At 52.6% G+C, this 18080-nt stretch overlaps 1 protein-coding gene across 1 annotated transcript in view; it reads right to left on the bottom strand.

Moving 5' to 3' along the window:
- Positions 1-1261: 1261 nt before the first annotated feature.
- The window catches only part of GPKOW (G-patch domain and KOW motifs), a 29305-nt gene continuing 12486 nt past the window's right edge, over positions 1262-18080 (bottom strand). The window contains 7 exon segments of the mRNA XM_077473093.1: positions 1262-1480; positions 3306-3391; positions 5417-5486; positions 6857-6929; positions 10058-10174; positions 10176-10266; positions 12847-12979. Coding sequence (XP_077329219.1) covers positions 1352-1480; positions 3306-3391; positions 5417-5486; positions 6857-6929; positions 10058-10174; positions 10176-10266; positions 12847-12979 — 699 coding nt within the window. The 3' untranslated portion in view covers positions 1262-1351.

Below are 18080 nucleotides of genomic sequence, written 5' to 3'. Positions count from 1 at the left end.
GCACAGCTGCCACCCTCTAGCGCAGTGGTCTTCAAACTGCCACATGCGGCCCTTTGTTAGCCTTTATCCCTGCCATTGATGCCAATAACGGGGGCACCATTCCTCCCATTGATGCCAATAATGGGGGGCAATATTCCTCCCATTGATGCCAATAACGGGGGCACTATTCCTCCCATTGATGCCAATAACGGGGGCACTATTCCTCCATTGATGCCAATAACGGGGGCACTATTCCTCCCATTGATGCCAGTAACGGGGCACTATTCCTCCCATTGATGCCAATAAAGGAGGGGGCCATTATTTCTCCCAATTGATGCAATAACGGGGGCACTATTCCTCCCATTGATGCCAATAACAGGGGGGTACTATCCTTCCCATTGATGCCGATAATGGGGGCACTATTTCTCCCAATGATGCCAACAACGGGGGCACTATTCCTCCCACTGATGCCAATAACAGGGGCACCATTCCTCCCATTGATGCCAATAACAGGGGCACCATCACTCTCATTGATGCCAATAACGGGGGCACTTTTCCTCCCATTGATGCCAATAACGGGGGCACTATTCCTCCTACTGCTGATCACCAACCCAGAGGCCATATTTATTTTCACTGGTGCTGGGCCTGGGACATTTTCTTTATCCCCCCATGGCCACAATCCGGCCCCCCTGAAGTCTGAATGACAGTAGACTGGCCCTTTGTTTGAAAAAGTTTGGAGACCCCTGCTCTAGCTTACCATCCAGTGCCCCGACACCCCGCTGTGATTGATGGAAGTGGCCCACACGCCCCCTGTAGGCAGAAGTGTAGAATCACATACGTACATGATTCTGCACAGGAGGCCCGTTCTATAACAGTAAATCTGCTATGAGGGGCGCTCAGTAAGTGTGGTCAGCGGTCATGCATTTTTTTTTTTGGTGCAAAAATGGAAGAAAACCTGATCGGTGTGAAAAGGGGCCCTTGTAGCCCCTGATGAATTTGGGTCAGTTTCGCCCCCACAAAAACGTGTCAGATAATCATTATTATAAATAAGAAAGGTCATCAGCGCACCAGCATATCCCATCCATGGTGTGCAGTGTGATTGGTGTGGAATCCTTGCAGCCCCTTACTTGGAATCCTGGGTAGAATCTACCCAGGCACGGGCAAGGTAGAGGTTCACTTCAAGGAACTCTCATCAATGTCCAAAAGCGAGTCACACCACATTTCCCAGAAGCAGCATAAAATAATAAATACAAAAAATACAAAAAAAAAAAAAAATGCAGAATAATTTTTACAGAAACTTTATTTACACAGACAATAAAATACAACAATAAAACTTGAATATAAAAAAAAATGTGAAGGCGTGGTGGATGCATCAGTCCTCATACTCCCCGGTGTAGTGACAGATGACATCATAGCTAAGGGTGGCCTCACCATCCTGGTCCCCCTGTAACTGTACCAGAGCTCGGCTCTTCTCCCGGTCCCTGTGCAGGATTCTTCCCACCTGGAAAAAAAATAAAAAATCAGAGTGTCACTGCTCGTCCACAGAGCTTACATTCACTAAACCCTCTTCAAAAAAAAAAAAAAAAAGAGATCAATAAATGGTGTATTCCATGCTGTTCATACTCAATCACTACGAGATTCCTTTCCTGTATTCTGCAAAATACCCGATTGATCCTGCTGCTCTCTATCTCTCCCTTCTGTCCATGTCTCCAATTCAGCTGGGGGATTTTGCAGCTGTGGTGGCAACTCTGCACATGTTCAGTTTTCAGTGAGTTTCTATGCTGAGCATTTCCTCTCTATCACATCTGAGCAGCCCATGTGACTATAGAGTCACCCATGTGGGTGTATACACCATGACAGCCCGCCCCTCCCTCCTCCTCCACAATGCCCACTAACCAGTTAAACACAATAGAGGGTGGGATGTTACATGTAGATTGATGGAGGCCTTACCTCCCTGTTATTCTAAGACACAGCCTGGAGGGGAGCGACACAGCCTGTGACTGGCAGAAATCCAAACACGTGACCAGCAGCAGAGGACTAGAACAGAGTCTCTAGATTCCAGTCCTCAAGGCGCACCAACAGGTCACGTTTTCAGCCCTTCCATTATTTTTTGCAAAGGCGATTTGATCAGTTCACTGCCTTAGTAAATTACCACAGCCATTTCATGTGAGGGAAATCCTAAAAACATGACCTGTGGGTGCGCCTTGAGGACTGGAATCGAGAAACTCAGTTCTTGTCCTCTGCTGCTGGCCACGTGTTTGGATTTCTGTCCAGTCACAAGCTGTGACAAAGACTGGACTAGAAGCCCCTCCTCCTTATGTTTCCCTGCAGACAGATGCAAAGAAAAGGAGGACAGGGACCGTAAACACACCCCCCCACCCACCTCCCACAGACTCACGTGGTCCTATACACAGTGGTAAATGACAGCCCACCCCCTTCCTCCTCTTCCATGCCCACTAACCAGCTAAACACTATGGGGGTGGAATGTTAAATGTAGATTGATGGAGGCTTCACCTCCCTGTTATTCTAAGACGCATGCGGGAGGGTGACTGGCAGAAATCTGAACATGTGACTAGCAGCAGAGGACTAGAAGCTCCTCCTGCTTATGTTTCCCTGCAGACAGATGCAAGAAAAGGGAGGAAATGAACCTGTAAACACCCCCCCCTCCTCCTTAAGACCGCAAAGCGCAGGAATTCAAGGAGACGTGTGGAGGAACACAAATAATGGAGGACCAGGCCTGGAACCATAATTCCTACCTCCAGGAGGCATTTTGTCACATCCAGGCCGTCATTAGGAGGCACTCCTCGTGAATTGACAGATCACTCCGAGTGTCGGATAAGCACCATTTTTTTTGCAGCGGACATCATTTTTATCTTTGTGGCTTTTTAGCGATAGAGTTACACTATTATTATCTCCACGTTTGTTTGTTTTTTGAGAATATGTGGAGCCAAAGTTTCTGGTTGGTGATGCAGAGCATATGAGCAGTGACTTGAAGCTCGGTTCAACCTCAGTATATACTTCGGGGGTCTATATTGGCAGGCTAGTGCATACCCTGGTGTGGGCACAGATGGTGAACTGGTGTGGAGCAGTTGCGGACGCACAGAGCACTTTTTTGAAGGCATTTTCACAAGTATATAAAAAGCTGCACAGTCACTTTTCGGGACTTTATATCCTCCATGGCCTTTATGAACTTCAATGGTTTATTTGCACTTTAATGTTTATATGCACTTTATCTGTTATTTGCACTTTTTTTATAGTGAAAGGGTAAGCGCAGCTCTTGTTCATAATAATCAGGATCAAAAGATTATTTTCATCAATTCATTTACCTGCCCCCGATGTTTGCCCAGAACCACCATGACATGGGCTCCCTCTTCTTTTGGTATCACCGTTTCCAGCATTTCCTGCTTTATATCTAAAAAATAAAAAAAATAATCAGGGCATTAAATAAAATAAAAATAATATAAGCGAACCGCAATAAAACAGTCTTTCCATACAGAACATAAAAGCCTGATTGTCCACCAGTGGACCTCTGTGCTCCTCACCCCACAACCTCCCACAGTGTCTACTACAGAGCCTTCACCCCTACCCCTACCCCCCCCCCCCCACAAAGTGCTTCCAAATCTCCAACAGTGTCCCACGCTGCCCCCCTGCCCTCAACCTCCCGCAGTGACCCCCAGCTTACAACAGAGCCTTCACAAACCCAAAGTGCTAGCAACCTCCAACAGTGTCCCACACTGGCCCCAACCTCCCACAGTGCCTACTACAAAGCCTTCACACCCCCCCAAAGTGCTTCCAACCTCCAACAGTGTCCCACACTGGCCCCCGTAGCCTCCCACAGTGATCTGCAGCCTATTACAGAGACCTCACACCCCCAAAGTGACCCCAACCTCCTGCAGTGACCCCCATCCTACGACAGAGCCATCGGCCCCCTCAAAGTGCTCCCAACCTCCAACAGTGTCCCACACCGCCCCTCCAACCTCCCACAATGACCACCAGCCTACTAAAGAGGCTTCAGCCCCCCAAAGTCCTTCCAGCCTCCAACAATGTCCCACACTGCCTCCCAAACCTCCTGCAGTGACCCCTCCAGTCTACTACAGAGCCTTCACACCCCCAAAGTGCTTCCAACCTCCAACAGTTTCCTGCACTGCCCCCCCCAATCTCCCACAGTGAGCCCCAGCCTACTACAGAGCCTTCACACCCCCAAATTGCTCCCGACCCCCCACAGTGCCTCCCAGTCTACTACAGAGCCTTCAGCTCCCAAAGTGCTCTCAACCTTCAATCGTGACACTGCAACCCCCCGCAGTGACAGCCAGACTACTATAAAGCCTTCCCACCCCTAAAATGCTCCCAACCTCCAACAATGTCCCACACTGCCCCCCAACCTCCCACAGTGACCCCCAGCCTACTGCTTTCAAACCCCCCGCAGTGACAGCCAGACTACTACAAAGCCTTCACATACCTAAAGTGCTTCCAACCTCCAACAAAGACCCACACTATCCCCCAGTCTACTGCCCCCGACCTCCCACAGTGACCCCCAGCCTACTGCTTCCCAACCTCCAGCGGTGACAGCCAGACTACTACAGAGCCTTCACACCCCCAAAAATGCTCCCAACCTCCAACAATGTCCCACACTGCCCCTCAAAACTCTCACAGTGACCCCCAGCCTACTGCTTCCCAACCTCCCGCAGTGACCCCCAGCCTACTGCCCCCCCAACCTCCCGCAGTGACCCCCAGCCTACTGTCCCCCCAACCTCCCGCAGTGACCCCCAGCCTACTGTCCCCCCAACCTCCCGCAGTTACCCCCAGCCTATGGCTTCCCAACCTCCTGCAGTGACCCCCAACCTACTGCTTCCCAACCTCCCGCAGTGACCCCCAGCCTACTGCCCCCCAACCTCCCGCAGTGACAGCCAGACAACTACAGAGTCTTTCCACCCCCAAAATTCTCCCAACCTCCAACAATGTCCCACACTGGCCCTCAAACCTCCCATATTGACCCTCAGCCTACTACGGTGCCTTGACACCCCGAGGTGCTCCAGCCTTCAACAATGTCCCACACTGCCCCCCAACCTACTACAGAGCCTTCAGCCCCCTCAGTGCTTCCAACCTCCAACAATGTCCTACACCCCCCCCCCCCCAAAACTCCCCACAGTGCCCCCCAGCCTACTACGCAGCCTTCACACCCCCAAGTGCTCCCAACCTCCAACAGTGTCCTACACTTCCACCCCCCCCCCCACCCTCTCGCAGTGCCCCTCAGCCCTGCAGTAGCCTACAGTCTCCTACATTGCCCCTACAAAATCCTGGCCTCCTGTAGAGGCCCAATCCCCACCACCCTCCAGAATCCTCCCCCCCCCCTCCCCCCACAGGTCCACCAAGTCTGGTGCAGCATCCCCTAACCCCCTCCAGTGCCTCCAACCCCCAGTCTCAGGCAGGGCCTCACCTTCTAAAATCCGCCCGGTTTCTGTACGACAAACGCAGCTTGTGGGACTCAAGACGTCCTCCACCAACATCTGTGTGGATTCACCAAGAGGAGAAAAGGAAAAAATAATGAGTGGATCTCCTGAATAGAATACATTGATGTGGAAGCGGAATATGACCGGGTCCCCCAGCAATAGACTTAAAGCTGAACTCTAGCCTACCCTTATGTCACACTTGTAGCAAGTTCTGAACATTATATAAAAAGGAAACACATCCCTTTAGATGTGCATGTTTTAGTGTGTTTGCAGACATAACCTGTTGAATCTGTTGATCCAATGCTTGACGATTATATATTACAGGTTGCATAGCTAGCATTAAAGGATCACTGTCCCCGCATCCCTGCCATAAAAAGGAACACAACCCTAGCATCCCTTTAGATGTGTATGCTTTCTGGGTGGTGCAGACATTACCTGTTAAATCTGTTGGTTGGTTGCTCCATTATAAATTACAAATTGCATAGCTAAAGTTATAAAATAATACATTCCCGGCATTCCTGCCATAAAAGAAAACACATCCCCAGCATCCCTTTAGATGTGCATGCTTCTTGGGTGGTGCAGGATTTAGCCGTGCAATCTTTTGCTCAGATGCTTGATTACAAATTGCAGATTATAGATTGCACAGGTAAAGTTTTTTTTATTTTATTATATATAAAAATTTACCTGTGCAATCTATAATCTGCAATTTTGTAATCAAGCATCTGAGCAACAGATTGCACAGCTAAAATGTGCACCACCCAAGAAGCATACATATTTAAAAGGAACTCTTTCTTTTATTTATTTTTTATTAAAAACACATCCACGGCATCCCGCCATGAAAGGAACACCCCTAGAGCGAGTCCTTTTAAATATGCATGTTTCTTAGGCGAGGACGATTTTAGCTTGTGCTCCTTGATGCTTGATCACAAAATTGCAAAATTATAGGATTACAGATTGCAAAGCTAATGCCCGCAGCACCCAGATGAGCATACACATCTAAAAGGATGCTGGGGATTGTGATCACTTATAGCAGGCATGCACATCTAGAGGAATACTGAGGATGTGTTCTTTCATAGAATGCTTAAGGCAGGGTGCTGTGACATTTACAGGAGTCCGCCCGTCCCTCCCATCAACTCAGACCAGCAGAATGACCCAGTGATGACGTCACCATTGCTGAAGAGGGTGTTTTTTTAAACAGAAAACTTCAAAACAAAATCAAAAAATATTAATGTATGCTGATGGGGGGTTGGCTTGGGCCCATACACCCTGCAATCTCCCCTACAGACTGCACAACACATCCTACTCTAAGACCCGCCTGTCCAGAGATAGGACAATGAAGGAGCAGCAAAACACTAATGAGGTCATCACCCTGCCCTCTCCTCCTGTCAGGAAGATTCCAGTGTTAGACAACAACAAGTCATTGCTACCTTAGAATTGTAATATTTCCCTCCATTATAGTGCTTGTTGATGAAGCGCACTTTCAGGTCCCGATGTAACCAGCTGAGGAAGAAGCAAACAATGGGAGGCGATGGAATGGAATTGGGAGATTTTTTTAAACTATAGATTTTCATGGGGAGTTCTACCCCGGTGTGGAGGAGGAGGAGGAGAGGAGGAGGAGAAGGAGGAGAAGGAGGAGGAGGGGGGGAGCGTCTACCCCGGTGTACAGGAGGAGGAGGGGGAGCGTCTACCCGGTGTACAGGAGGAGGAGGAGGGGGGGAGCGTCTACCCGGTGTACAGGAGGAGGAGGAGGGGGGAGCGTCTACCTCGGTGTACAGGAGGAGGAGGAGGGGGGAGCGTCTACCTCGGTGTACAGGAGGAGGAGGAGGGGGGGAGCGTCTACCTCGGTGTACAGGAGGAGGAGGAGGGGGGGAGCGTCTCCTCGGTGTACAGGAGGAGGAGGAGGGGGGGAGCGTCTACCTCGGTGTACAGGAGGAGGAGGGGGGGGGGGAGCGTCTACCTCGGTGTACAGGAGGAGGGGGGGGGGAGCGTCTACCTCGGTGTACAGGAGGAGGAGGGGGGGGGGGGGGGGGGGAGCGTCTACCCCGGTGTACAGGAGGAGGAGGGGGGGGGAGCGTCTACCCGGTGTACAGGAGGAGGAGGGGGGGGGGGAGCGTCTACCCGGTGTACAGGTGGAGGAGGGGGGGGCGTCTACCCCGTTGTACAGGTGGAGGAGGGGGGGGGCGTCTACCCCGGTGTACAGGAGGAGGAGGGGGGGGGGAGCGTCTACCCCGGTGTACAGGAGGAGGAGGGGGGGGGGGGGAGCGTCTACCCCGGTGTACAGGAGGAGGAGGGGGGGGGGGAGCGTCTACCTCGGTGTACAGGAGGAGGAGGGGGGGGGGGGAGCGTCTACCCCGGTGTACAGGAGGAGGAGGGGGGGGGAGCGTCTACCCCGGTGTACAGGAGGAGGGAGGGGGGGGGGAGCGTCTACCCCGGTGTACAGGTGGAGGAGGGGGGGGCGTCTACCCCGGTGTACAGGTGGAGGAGGGGGGGGGGCGTCTACCCCGGTGTACAGGAGGAGGAGGGGGGGGGAGCGTCTACCCCGGTGTACAGGAGGAGGAGGGGGGGGGGGGGAGCGTCTACCCCGGTGTACAGGAGGAGGAGGGGGGGGGGGGGAGCGTCTACCCCGGTGTACAGGAGGAGAGGAGGGGGGGGGGGGGGAGCGTCTACCCCGGTGTACAGGAGGAGGAGGGGGGGGAGCGTCTACCCCGGTGTACAGGAGGAGGAGGGGGGAGCGTCTACCCCGGTGTACAGGAGGAGGAGGGGGGAGCGTCTACCTCGGTGTACAGGAGGAGGAGGGGGGGGAGCGTCTACCTCGGTGTACAGGAGGAGGAGGAGGAGGAGGGGGGGGAGCGTCTACCTCGGTGTACAGGAGGAGGAGGGGGGGGGGGGAGCGTCTACCTCGGTGTACAGGAGGAGGAGGGGGGGGGGGGGAGCGTCTACCTCGGTGTACAGGAGGAGGAGGGGGGGGGGAGCGTCTACCCCGGTGTACAGGAGGAGGGGGGGGGGGGGGAGCGTCTACCCCGGTGTACAGGAGGAGGAGGGGGGGGAGCGTCTACCCCGGTGTACAGGTGGAGGAGGGGGGGGGGCGTCTACCCCGGTGTACAGGTGGAGGAGGGGGGGGCGTCTACCCCGGTGTACAGGAGGAGGGGGGGGGGGGCGTCTACCGCGGTGTACAGGAGGAGGGGGGGGGGGGAAGCGTCTACCCCGTGTACAGGAGGAGGAGGGGGGGGGGGAGCGTCTACCCCGGTTTACAGGAGGAGGAGGGGGGGGGGGGGGAGCGTCTACCCCGGTTTACAGGAGGAGGGGGGGAGCGTCTACCTCGGTGTACAGGAGGAGGAGGGGGGGGGGGAGCGTCTACCCCGGTGTACAGGAGGAGGAGGAGGGGGGGGGGGCGTCTACCCCGGGGTACAGGAGGAGGAGGGGGGGGAGCGTCTACCCCGGGGTACAGGAGGAGGAGGAGGGGGAGCGTCTACCCCGGTGTACAGGAGGAGGAGGGGGGGGGGGGGGAGCGTCTACCCGGTGTACAGGAGGAGGAGGGGGGGGGGGGGGAGCGTCTACCCCGGTGTACAGGAGGAGGAGGGGGGAGCGTCTACCCGGTGTACAGGAGGAGGAGGAGGGGGAGCGTCTACCCCGGGGTACAGGAGGAGGAGGAGGAGGAGGGGGAGCGTCTACCCCGGGTTACAGGAGGAGGAGGAGGGGGAGCGTCTACCCGGGGTACAGGAGGAGGAGGAGGAGGGGAGCGTCTACCCGGGGTACAGGAGGAGGAGGAGGGGGAGCGTCTACCCCGGGGTACAGGAGGAGGAGGAGGGGGAGCGTCTACCCCGGGTACAGGAGGAGGAGGAGGGGGAGCGTCTACCCCGGGGTACAGGAGGAGGAGAGGGGAGCGTCTACCCGGGGGTACAGGAGGAGGAGGAGGGGGAGCGTCTACCCCGGGGTACAGGAGGAGGAGGAGGGGGAGCGTCTACCCCGGGGTACAGGAGGAGGAGGAGGGGGAGCGTCTACCCCGGGGTACAGGAGGAGGAGGAGGGGGAGCGTCTACCCCGGTGTACAGGAGGAGGAGGGGGATGGTCTACCCCGGTGTACAGGAGGAGGAGGGGGATGGTCTACCCCGGTGTACAGGAGGAGGAGGGGGATGGTCTACCCCGGTGTACAGGAGGAGGAGGGGGATGGTCTACCCCGGTGTACAGAGGAGGAGGAGGGTGATGGTCTACCCCTGTACAGGAGGAGGAGGAGGGGAGGGTCTACCCCGGTGTACAGGAGGAGGAGGAGGGGAGGGTCTACCCCGGTGTACAGGAGGAGGAGGAGGGGAGGGTCTACCCCGGTGTACAGGAGGAGGAGGAGGGGAGGGTCTACCCCGGTGTACAGGAGGAGGAGGGGACGGTCTACCCTGGTGTACAGGAGGAGGAGGGGAGGAGGAGAGGTCCACCCTGTTGTATGGGAGGAGGAGGGGAGGTCTACCCCGGGGTACAGGAGGAGGAGGGGAGGTCTACCCCGGTGTACAGGAGGAGGAAGGGGGAGGTCTACCTCAGTGTACAGGAGGGGAGGTCTGGGAAGTGTCATTCTATGATACCAGCACAGTCCAGCAACAGAAAAGAAGGTCTATCCCCTCCCCTGCCATGTTGGCTCACCTGGGCTCCTCCTTCTTCGGTCTCTTCTTATCTTTGTCTCTGTCGGGACTCCTCGGTTGAGGTCTTTTGTCTCTGCTGCCGGAACTTTCCTTCCTTCTCCCCTCTGGGGCTTCCTCTCTTCTGCTTTCTCCTTCCCGGTGAACGGTCTTTGGGCTTCTCCTCTTTGGCATCCTTCTCCTCCCTCTTCTTCTCCACTTTACTAAACCGGCCTGGAAAAAAAAGATCGATATTAAATGCTACCAAAAACACGCCAGCAGTACAAAGTATCGGTTTTATTATTAATTTATTCAACTTCAAACGCAGATATGTCCCCTGCAATACTTCTGTCTGCCACCAGACGTCCTCAGTCTGATGGCCAGCATTTGTTCAACCCATTTTTTCCTGAGCTCATGTGTCCCCCCCCAAACACACGCTGTTCAGTCATTCTGCTCTCCTCCACCTATCAGGACGGATTGGTTCCTTGTGCTGCTTCTACCTCTCAAACCTCAGCCCTGCTGTACAGGGACTTCAGGAGGCTGATCCAAGGTCACATTCAGGTACTTACACTGCTTGCATATAAAAATAAACATAATGATGTATTATTGAATACACGGCTGCAATCATTTGTGTGTCTTAAGATCTGTCTGGAGTTCAGATTAAGGGTGAATTCACACGTGTGCCGGACGCTGTATATTTACAGCACACACTTCCCACACGATTTCCACGGGTCCCGCCATGTTTATTGAGCTTTATGAGCAGCACAGCGATTTTTACTGCTCTGCTTATCTCTATTACATTCTATTAGAATATATCTTTATACACTACTCAGGTCATTGACTGCACTGTCTGACACACAGGCAGCCGCTAGGGGGAGGGAGCCCCTACACACAGGCAGCCGCTAGGGGGAGGGAGCCCCTACACACAGGCAGCCGCTAGGGGGAGGGAGCCCCTACACACAGGCAGCCGCTAGGGGGGGGGGAGCCCCTACACACAGGCAGCCGCTAGGGGGGGGGAGCCCCTACACACAGGCAGCCGCTAGGGGAGGGGAGCCCCTACACACCAGGCAGCCGCTAGGGGGAGGGAGCCCCTACACACAGGCAGCGCTAGGGGGAGGGGAGCCCCTACACACAGGCAGCCGCTAGGGGGAGGGAGCCCCTACACACAGGCAGCCGCTAGGGGGAGGGAGCCCCTACACACAGGCAGCCGCTAGGGGGAGGGAGCCCCTACACACAGGCAGCCGCTAGGGGGAGGGAGCCCCTACACACAGGCAGCCGCTAGGGGGAGGGAGCCCCTACACACAGGCAGCCGCTAGGGGGAGGGAGCCCCTACACACAGGCAGCCGCTAGGGGGAGGGAGCCCCTACACACAGGCAGCCGCTAGGGGGAGGGAGCCCCTACACACAGGCAGCCGCTAGGGGGAGGAGCCCCTACACACAGGCAGCCGCTAGGGGGAGGCCCCTACACATATGAACATCGGTGTAAAGGTTACAAAAATGTATCAAAAACGAGGCCGGTCGGCATGTGGTTAAGGGGTCACCACCTTCTGGTAAGCAGAATCTACTTATGGAGCACTTTGGGTGTATTTCTCTCAGTTGGTGAAGGAATATCCACTATTTTTTATTGTTCAGAAGCATTCAACACATTTGTGTTTTGGATTTGAATGGATTGATGGTCTTTTTGGCTCATTACATTGCTATATCACTTGTGTTTATCATGGTTTATGTATATTTATGGCACTTTGCGCTTTATGTCACAATTCAATGGTGGTTGTTCGAGATATTTGAGCATTCATCTTTGCACAGTCAATTACAATTGGCTATTAGAGAGCCCTCTACACCCAATTTCACTAACTTTATTGGTGTCTTTTTTTTTTTTTTTTTTTTTTATTATTAAAAAAAGTGTATTTTTCCCCCAAAAATTGCACTAGTGAGACTGCCGCGCAAATATGGTGTGACAAGTGACACGTATTACAACTGCCATTTTATTCTCTAGGGTGTCTGAAAAATAAATAATTAGGGTGCCTAAAAAAAAAATGATATTATAGATATCTCTCTCTCATATATATATATATATATATATATATATATATATATATATATATATATATATATAATTTTTTTTTTTTCTTTCAGACAACCTAGAGAATAAAATATGTTTGGGGGTTCCAAGTAACTTTCTAGCAAAAAAAAAAAAAAAAAAACGGATTTTAACTTGTAAACACCAAATCTCAAAAAGAGTGTGGTCCTTAAGTGGTTAAGACTGAAATAAAAGCAGAATTTCTCTAGCTCGGGGTGGTCGGCTGTCCCTTCAACTAAGAAAACTGCTCACAGATCTCCTGATGTAAGTGGTTGTAGAAATAGCAGCCTTCCCTCCGGCACACATCATCCTGCGGTGGTGCCAATTCCCCGCATGGCGTACGGTTGGACAGAGTCCAATGTCAATCAGTAACCCGTCTGTAAACATGTTTCCAAGTAACCAAACAATCAGATCGGCCCCGGCCCCGCAGGATGGGAAGTCATAAACGGCTGCCATAGTTTAGTACATTGCTATCTTATCTGAACCCGGACACGGAGGGAGGAGGCGAGCGCCGCTATCAGGATGGCAGAGGTTTATGGTCACATGGGGTAGAAGAGGTGACAACGCCCATCGTATATCCAATAACTCATGTGATCTGATGTAATTATCTGAAGCGTGTATCTCATGATTGCATAACCTGTGTAATACAGACGGGGCACATCTGGGCGTGAGACGACTAGTCGCATCCAGTTTAAATTGGCGTGTTCGGGCAACGAGCGAAGAGGTTTGACTCACTCAGATCTTTGGAGTATTTTGTGTACTCTGCGCTGCTGACCAACTTTAACCCAAACTGGGACACCGTCACCACTTTTCCTCCGATCGCCAGCTTTACCATCGCTCGGCAATTGTCCGCATCAATGCCTTCTACCTGTAGAAGAGATGAAAAAGGCAACATTGTATCAATGCAAGCGTGTTATGGTAGCCATATGAAATGCAGGAAAATTGAACGATTTATGTTCGATTAGACAAAACGATTGAACCAAACATCAAGCTTGCCAGGCGCAAAAATGTCTGACGTGGGGGGCGTGGCCGCAGCATGGGAGAGAACAGACGTGCCTGAGCTGAGCTCCGTCTGCCCACTCTCCATATAGCCTGAAGCAGCAGCTAACAGGCAGAGTTTTACCGGCCAACCGGGATGCCATTCAGGAGGAAGCATTCCTCACCACCCCAGAGGATCCCGCGGCTCCATGGAGGACTTAACGGCGGCGGCCGCCGGCATGGTACATGCCTCAAGATGGTGCCGGGTGAGTGTTCACAGGCCGCACACGCGGCATCCCTGACCCATCCACAGCACCAAGCTGCCTTCTTCACTTCCTCCACCCTCCTCACCAGGCTCCAGGGGCACCCCTTTTAGCAGCCCAGACTGCAACGCCGCCCAGGGGAACAACGGCAGTGCCTTTTGCAGATCTCCATCCAGCCCTTTCACAGAGAAGGCTAGGCTGGCATCCTCCAGCTCCAGGGTAACCCCTTACACCTCCCCCAAATGCAGGGCCATGACTGGGGCACTGGATGAAGGAGACCTGCAGTCACATATCTTAGCCCTCCCCACCTGGACTGATTTAGTGGGCTTTATGTCATGTATGGAAAAGGCCTTCAGGAAGAAGGACATTGAAGACCTACAAGCAGACACTGCACACATTGGCTGTAGAGTAGAGACCCTGGAAGCCTCGGTGGAAAGCATTACTCCCACCTTGCAAGCTTTACAGACCCGATGCATGATGCAAGACCAGCGTATTGACTTCCTACTTGACCAACTTGATGACGTCGAAAATCACAGTCGCAGGGTCAACATTCGCATTCGGGACCTCCCAGAAGCCACAGGACCCAAGGACATAATTCCTACCCTTCAAGGAGTGTTCTTCCAAATACTGGGTAGAGAAGCACCTGATCGCATAGAAATTGATCGTGCACACAGAGCTCTTAGGCCACCCTCTGATGACCCTGACAAGCCCCGAGATATCTGCGCTCAAACCACTACTGGAATTGCTCCAGGATGCCCATTTGATTTATCGCTGGGGATTTCCTCCCCAAGATGGACATCCCAGAGTGGCGCCCCTCTTTGGCACCCCCACTGGCACACAACCCCTGGAACCCTGGCAACAAGCACGCCGCAGACGACGTAACAGGCCGCGACAACACCTCGAGGCTTCCGCTGAACGGGATCCTTAGACACTGCCCCTTTATCCCTCTTTACCACCACGTAGACCCTGAGGGCAGGTTTGTCTTTTTGAAAGGCACCTTATTTGGTCGCAAACTGACCCTTGTAGCACTGTACGCAACTAATACCAGGCAACTAACGTTCCTGGACAGGTTACTAGACTCTTTGGCCGCGTTCCATGAGGGGCAGCTGGTGGTTGGTGGGGACTTCAATATCTGCCCCCGACCCAGAGATAGACACTTCCTCTGGCCATTCCACACACTCACATGCATTCCATAAACACTTTCTCAAATCCCTACATAACTATTACCTGGTGGATTGCTGGAGAGTGTTTTACCCCACTCTGAAGGACTTCACCTACTATTCTGCAACACACGAGGTTTACACACGCATAGACCTGCTAATGGTGGATCAGGGCCTCCTAAAGTCACTCTCTGGTGCATCGGTGGGTTCGATCGCGATTTGGACCATGCCCCCATCTCCATATCCCTGACCCCGCCATCTTCTGACACACGCCAATGGAAATGGCGCCTAAACGAAAACCTGCTGGATGACACAGTAGCTCAGTCCCAGGTTTCGGACACTATTACCCATTACTTCAAGGAAAGCATGACAGGAGAGATAAAAAAAAGGCACGCACAGGGCAACTCCAGTTCCTTCTGGCTCAATTAAGAGCAGTGAAACTGAAACAAACGCCAAATGACACCAACCTTATACGAGGAGTTGCAGTCCATCAGAGAGAAGCTTTCTCAGCTGCTGGAATCTCGGGTTCGGGATAGGCTGAGATTCGTGTCGCATACATTTTATGAGTTTGGCAACAAATGCGGTAGACTCCTGGCTAGAGCCCTTAAACGCCAATGCGCTTCTGGCCACATCCACAAATTACAAACCCCTATGGGATCCCAAACAGCGTTGACATCCAAAATTGCCGACCCCTTTAGAGAATACTATGCTAAGCTCTATCAGCTTCCCCCCACGCTCGCAGGTCACTCGCCCCTACAGAAATCGGAATGCATTACAAAATATTTAGAGGAAGCACTGGCCCACCAATTGTCGTCGTGCCTTAGTGAACAACTGGACTGTGCTATCAATCTATCGGAAGTTGAGTCGGTGATCAAGGACCTCCTGCAAAGGAAGAGTCCCGGCCCTGATGGGTTCACTAATGTGTACTACCGCAAGTTTTCCCCACTCCTTTCTGACCGCACGTGCACTTAAACGCTCTGGCCTCTGGCACTTCCCTCCCAAAGGAGGCATTGCTGGCACACATTACGGTCCCCCCGAAGCAAGGGAAAGACCCCTCCCTCAGCAGCAGTTATAGACCAATATCGTTATTAAACACCGATATTAAAATCCTGGCAAAAATTTTAGCGAACCGCCTAAAACCCATTTTACCAATGGTCATCCATACCGATCAAACAGGTTTCATAGCAGGGAGGGAGGCTAGAGAATTCGAACCGTGCGATACAACTTATCCATTAGGCGAACGTGCAGCCATCAGGTCCTCCCTGTCTCTTGCTGTCTACAGACGCCGAAAAGGCATTCGACAGGGTGGACTGGACCTATCTGCAAGCAGTGCTGTTTAGACTGGGACTGGGCTAGAATATGCTCCACTGGATAGGCTCGCTATACAGCTCCCCGGAGGCACGGGTCAACGTTAATGGGACGCTGTCTGGCTCCTTTCCCATACGGAATGGGATGAGACAGGGTTGCCCCCTGTCCCCACTGTTATTCGCTCTAACCCTAGAACTACTACTTAATATGATACGGCTCAATCCTAACATTTCAGGGTTCACGGGGGGAACGACGGAACATAAACCATCAGTGTGTAAATAATCAGCCTATGCTGATGACGTATTATTTTACGTCAAAAATCCCCTCATCTCCCTCCCTAATATCATGGCGGAGCTACAGAGGTTCCATTCTCTGTCTAATTTTAAGATCAACTATAGTAAATCAGAGATCCTCCCCCTTGCTGTCCCTCCTGCAATGCGCTCTCAACTGGAAGCGTCCTTTTCATTTACCTGGTGTAGTTTCTCCTTGAAATATCTGGGCGTCTACCTCCCCGCCGCTGTCACACAACTGTACACATGCAATTACGCCCCCTTGCTTAATACGATTAAGGCTGATCTCCTACACTGGGACAGAGACACATTCTCCTGGATGGGCCGAGTCAGTATCCTGAAAATTAATGTACTGTCCAGAATTCTCTTTTACCTGCAGATGGTACCCATTTCTCTTCCTCGGTCCTTTTTCTCAGCTTTCAACAGTCTGTTTTTGAGGTTTATCTGGAGGGGACGTACGGCCCGCCTGGCCCTCTGCACATTGCAACGCCCTAAGAATCTAGGGGGACCGGGGGTCCCCTCTGTTAAAAGGTATTATGAGGCGATCGCCTTGCAAAGAATTTTAGACTGGCACCACCATATCACAACTAAATCCTGGGTCCCCCCCTTCTTGGAGGATTGCAATTTATCCCATGCCCCATGGCTTGTCAGATTTTGTGTCGCTGGTCTCTCTCCACGTGCTGAAACTTTGGGATACGCTTAATGCACAGGGCCTGTTGTCGCAACCTACATCCCCGCTTTCACCCTTAGGGGGGATTTCCTTGGTTTGGTCCCGGGGGAACACTTGGCGTATTTACGCACGTGGGCAGGGGATGGGGAGATGAGCTGTGGAAAGTTTGTGCAAGAGAGGGGCTTGGTCTTGTTAGATTGGCTCCGCAATCAGTAGGATGGATGGCGCTATAGACAGTTACATCACTTCATCCAGGGCCTGACTCACCCTGTCAGACCCCCGTCCTCTCTAACCCCATTTGAGAAGCTATGCAAGTCCACTGACTCTATCTCTCATTCTATTTCAGTACTGTACGGGCTGTTGCAATCTGCGGAGCCCCAGAGTAAACTGGTGTATATACGGGAGTGGGAAAGAGACTTGCAGCATACGTTCACAGAGACCCAACTGAGCCATCTGTATTTTCTGACCCATAAGAGTTCAGTGGATACTAAGATGCAAGAAAATAGCTTTAACATTGCTAACTCGCTGGTATAGGGTCCCAGTCACACTGACCAAAATGTTCCCTACAGCTTCTGCTGCTTGCTGGTGGGGTTGTGGTCTTCGGGACACGTTCCTCCATATTTGGTGGGAGTGCCCTGAGATCCGGCCCTTCTGGCGAGCTGTTAGGGCCCAGATAAAAATCATTTTGGACATAGACATGCAGGATTCCCCTATGGAGTTCTTGCTCCATATGCCATCCACTTCGCTTAGCTTTTACCGCAAAACGCTCCTACCACACCTTTTAAATGCTGCTCGGCGCCCAATTCCTATCCACTGGAAGTCCACCCAGGTTCCAGGATTTCCTGATTGGATTAAATTTGTTAAAGCTATTATGGAGGCGGAGAAGTGGATGGCATTGAGTAAAGATAAATATGACAAATTTTACAGTATATGGGCCACTTGGATGAACTACACCTCTACCACTACACGGCCGACAGATACCACCCTTTCCGGGCCTACCTCTTGAACGACCATCTCTGTAGTGGAGACCGGCGGGTCGGAGACCCCTACACTTATTATAGCTTACACTGATCCACATATACAGTTTTGCTGATTGCTTATTTGTTATGTGCACCCAAATGTGTTGTCCCCTTCCCTCCCCCTCACTGTAAACTCTCCCTCATTTCACTCAGAGAGGTGTGTCACCTGTTGAATTGTTTTTGCCCTAGAATGACACTCCCAGGACCTAATACTGTAGTTCAAATGCATACCTGCTCCCATCCTTACGGATGGATATAATTTGATGACGTTATAAGACGCT

Source organism: Lithobates pipiens, unplaced genomic scaffold (assembly GCF_037356315.1).
Source record: "Lithobates pipiens isolate NorthernLeopardFrog02 unplaced genomic scaffold, aLitPip1_a1.2 Scaffold_1, whole genome shotgun sequence".
Lineage (NCBI taxonomy): Eukaryota > Metazoa > Chordata > Amphibia > Anura > Ranidae > Lithobates > Lithobates pipiens.
Note: the sequence above shows the minus strand (reverse complement) of the source record. Positions and strands in the feature narration are given on the sequence as shown.